Raw genomic sequence first — 1,704 nt, forward strand, 5'->3', positions numbered from 1 at the left:
TGGTGTTTTCGATGTACAAGGTGACGCCACGGCGGTGGAAGAGGAAATGAAGAAGAAGAATGTTCCTGTTGTTGGTAAGAAGGATGAGAGTAAACTCATTGAGGAAATCCACAGTAAATAGTTATCACTGTATTACTCTTCTACTATAACGTTTACAGATTCTCCTTGTATTGCGTTATGAAGTATTTCAAGAATTTGTGGTATATTCCATTCACGAGTGATTTACGGTTACGTGCGTGGCTGCAACTACGATATCAGTTGTTCTATGATGGATTTCCAACAGCAGCCATACGGAGCTCTGGATGATGCTGTGTGTGGCGAGGAGGGCAGGAAAGGAGTTATTGACAGGTGATTGTACAGGAGGGAAATAATTTTCAAGTGAATTTTCCCCAGATTTTCCGAATTTTTCGAATAGTGCTATTGAAAATCTTTGCGTGTTATTTCTGAATCGGCAGTGGAATACAGAATCGAATTTGGAAGTGATTTTTATTCACAAACATTAATTTTGAGAATTTTCAGAAATTTTCGTAAATGTGTTAACACGAATATTCTACTTCAGAGTGAATCTTTATATCGGCTCGCTGAATTGGGAAGAGGTTCCCGATCTAACGAACATGTCTGAGAACGATTCCGAGGAGGCCTTGGGAAGTGTTGTGAAGTTTCGATGCATGGTTCAAAGCGTAAGTCGTCGGGCTTCGTGTGTTATAGGCAATCTCGACTCTTGAAATTGCTTCGGAATTCTTCAGATTAGTTTACTAAATGGCTAATACCACCTATCGTTAACATTTTGACATTTTATTAAATATCTATACAGTGCGTGCCAATTTGATATGCAACTGTGAAAAGTTAATAAGAACCGATGTGAAACTGCATAGTATAATAAATGTAAACATTGCTATGAACATGTGATTCAAGACTGTGATAGTGACAACTTGTTCACTATCATTAATCTCGGGAAATAACAACACACATTCAACATATTTACATATCAAATTGGCACGCACTGTACATATGTGTTGGGATTTGGTGATGGTGTGGTAGGTGTTGAGCCCGGAGCCGTACGTTCCTGTGTGGAAGGATGTGGGAGGGGAAATACGTTGTGGCATGTAGTAATGTGCTTGTTCATCGTTATAGTCGAAGTTAGTGATAATATATTAATTTTATATAACATATTTATTGGAGTTTCACCCGTGATATGAAAAATATTGCATAGGATGTACTCCCGTATATGGTGAGTATTACGATTCGTTTAAGGGGAAAATATGCATTTGAGGAAACATGTTTCGTTGTAGTATAAAATTCTGGAGAAAGTCTTATTGGTTTCTGTACACTTCTAATCGAATTCGTATCATTAGTAAGGAAAGAAAGTTCTGAGTTCAGCTGAGGAAAGCGAAGATATTTTTCTCCAGCGCTGGTTTGTATTTGATTTGATGTAGGTATCGCGAGGAAGAGATGGTGGAGGACGATCTGTGTTGGGGGAGGAGAGAATTTGAAATGGTAACACCTGGGGATCGAACTTGGGTGGTTAGATAGAGAGCGTGGCGCGTTACCAATTGGACTGGTGGGTGTATGGAGAGTAGTGAAGGTCGTTTTCAGAGGCAAGTTTTCCGCTGTGTGAGCGTCCCAGGAGAGACGAGTTGGACGAGGGGGAGTATAAATGAGAAGACGTAGGCTGATCTGTGCTGAGGCATTCGGTTGGGTATT

At 40.0% G+C, this 1,704-nt stretch overlaps 1 protein-coding gene across 1 annotated transcript; it reads left to right on the forward strand.

The window, feature by feature from the left end:
* Positions 1 to 268: 268 nt before the first annotated feature.
* Pmar_PMAR025276 (hypothetical protein) lies at positions 269 to 1,080 on the forward strand (the record flags this gene model as incomplete). Its single annotated transcript, XM_002785445.1, has 3 exons — positions 269 to 348; positions 560 to 680; positions 1,042 to 1,080. Coding segments are annotated over 3 exons (240 nt in total), but the record flags the coding sequence as incomplete, so codon positions are not given.
* Between the last annotated feature and the right edge of the window lie 624 nt (positions 1,081 to 1,704).

Source organism: Perkinsus marinus (assembly GCF_000006405.1).
Source record: "Perkinsus marinus ATCC 50983 genomic scaffold scf_1104296932462, whole genome shotgun sequence".
NCBI classification, from domain to species: Eukaryota; Perkinsozoa; order Perkinsida; family Perkinsidae; genus Perkinsus; species Perkinsus marinus.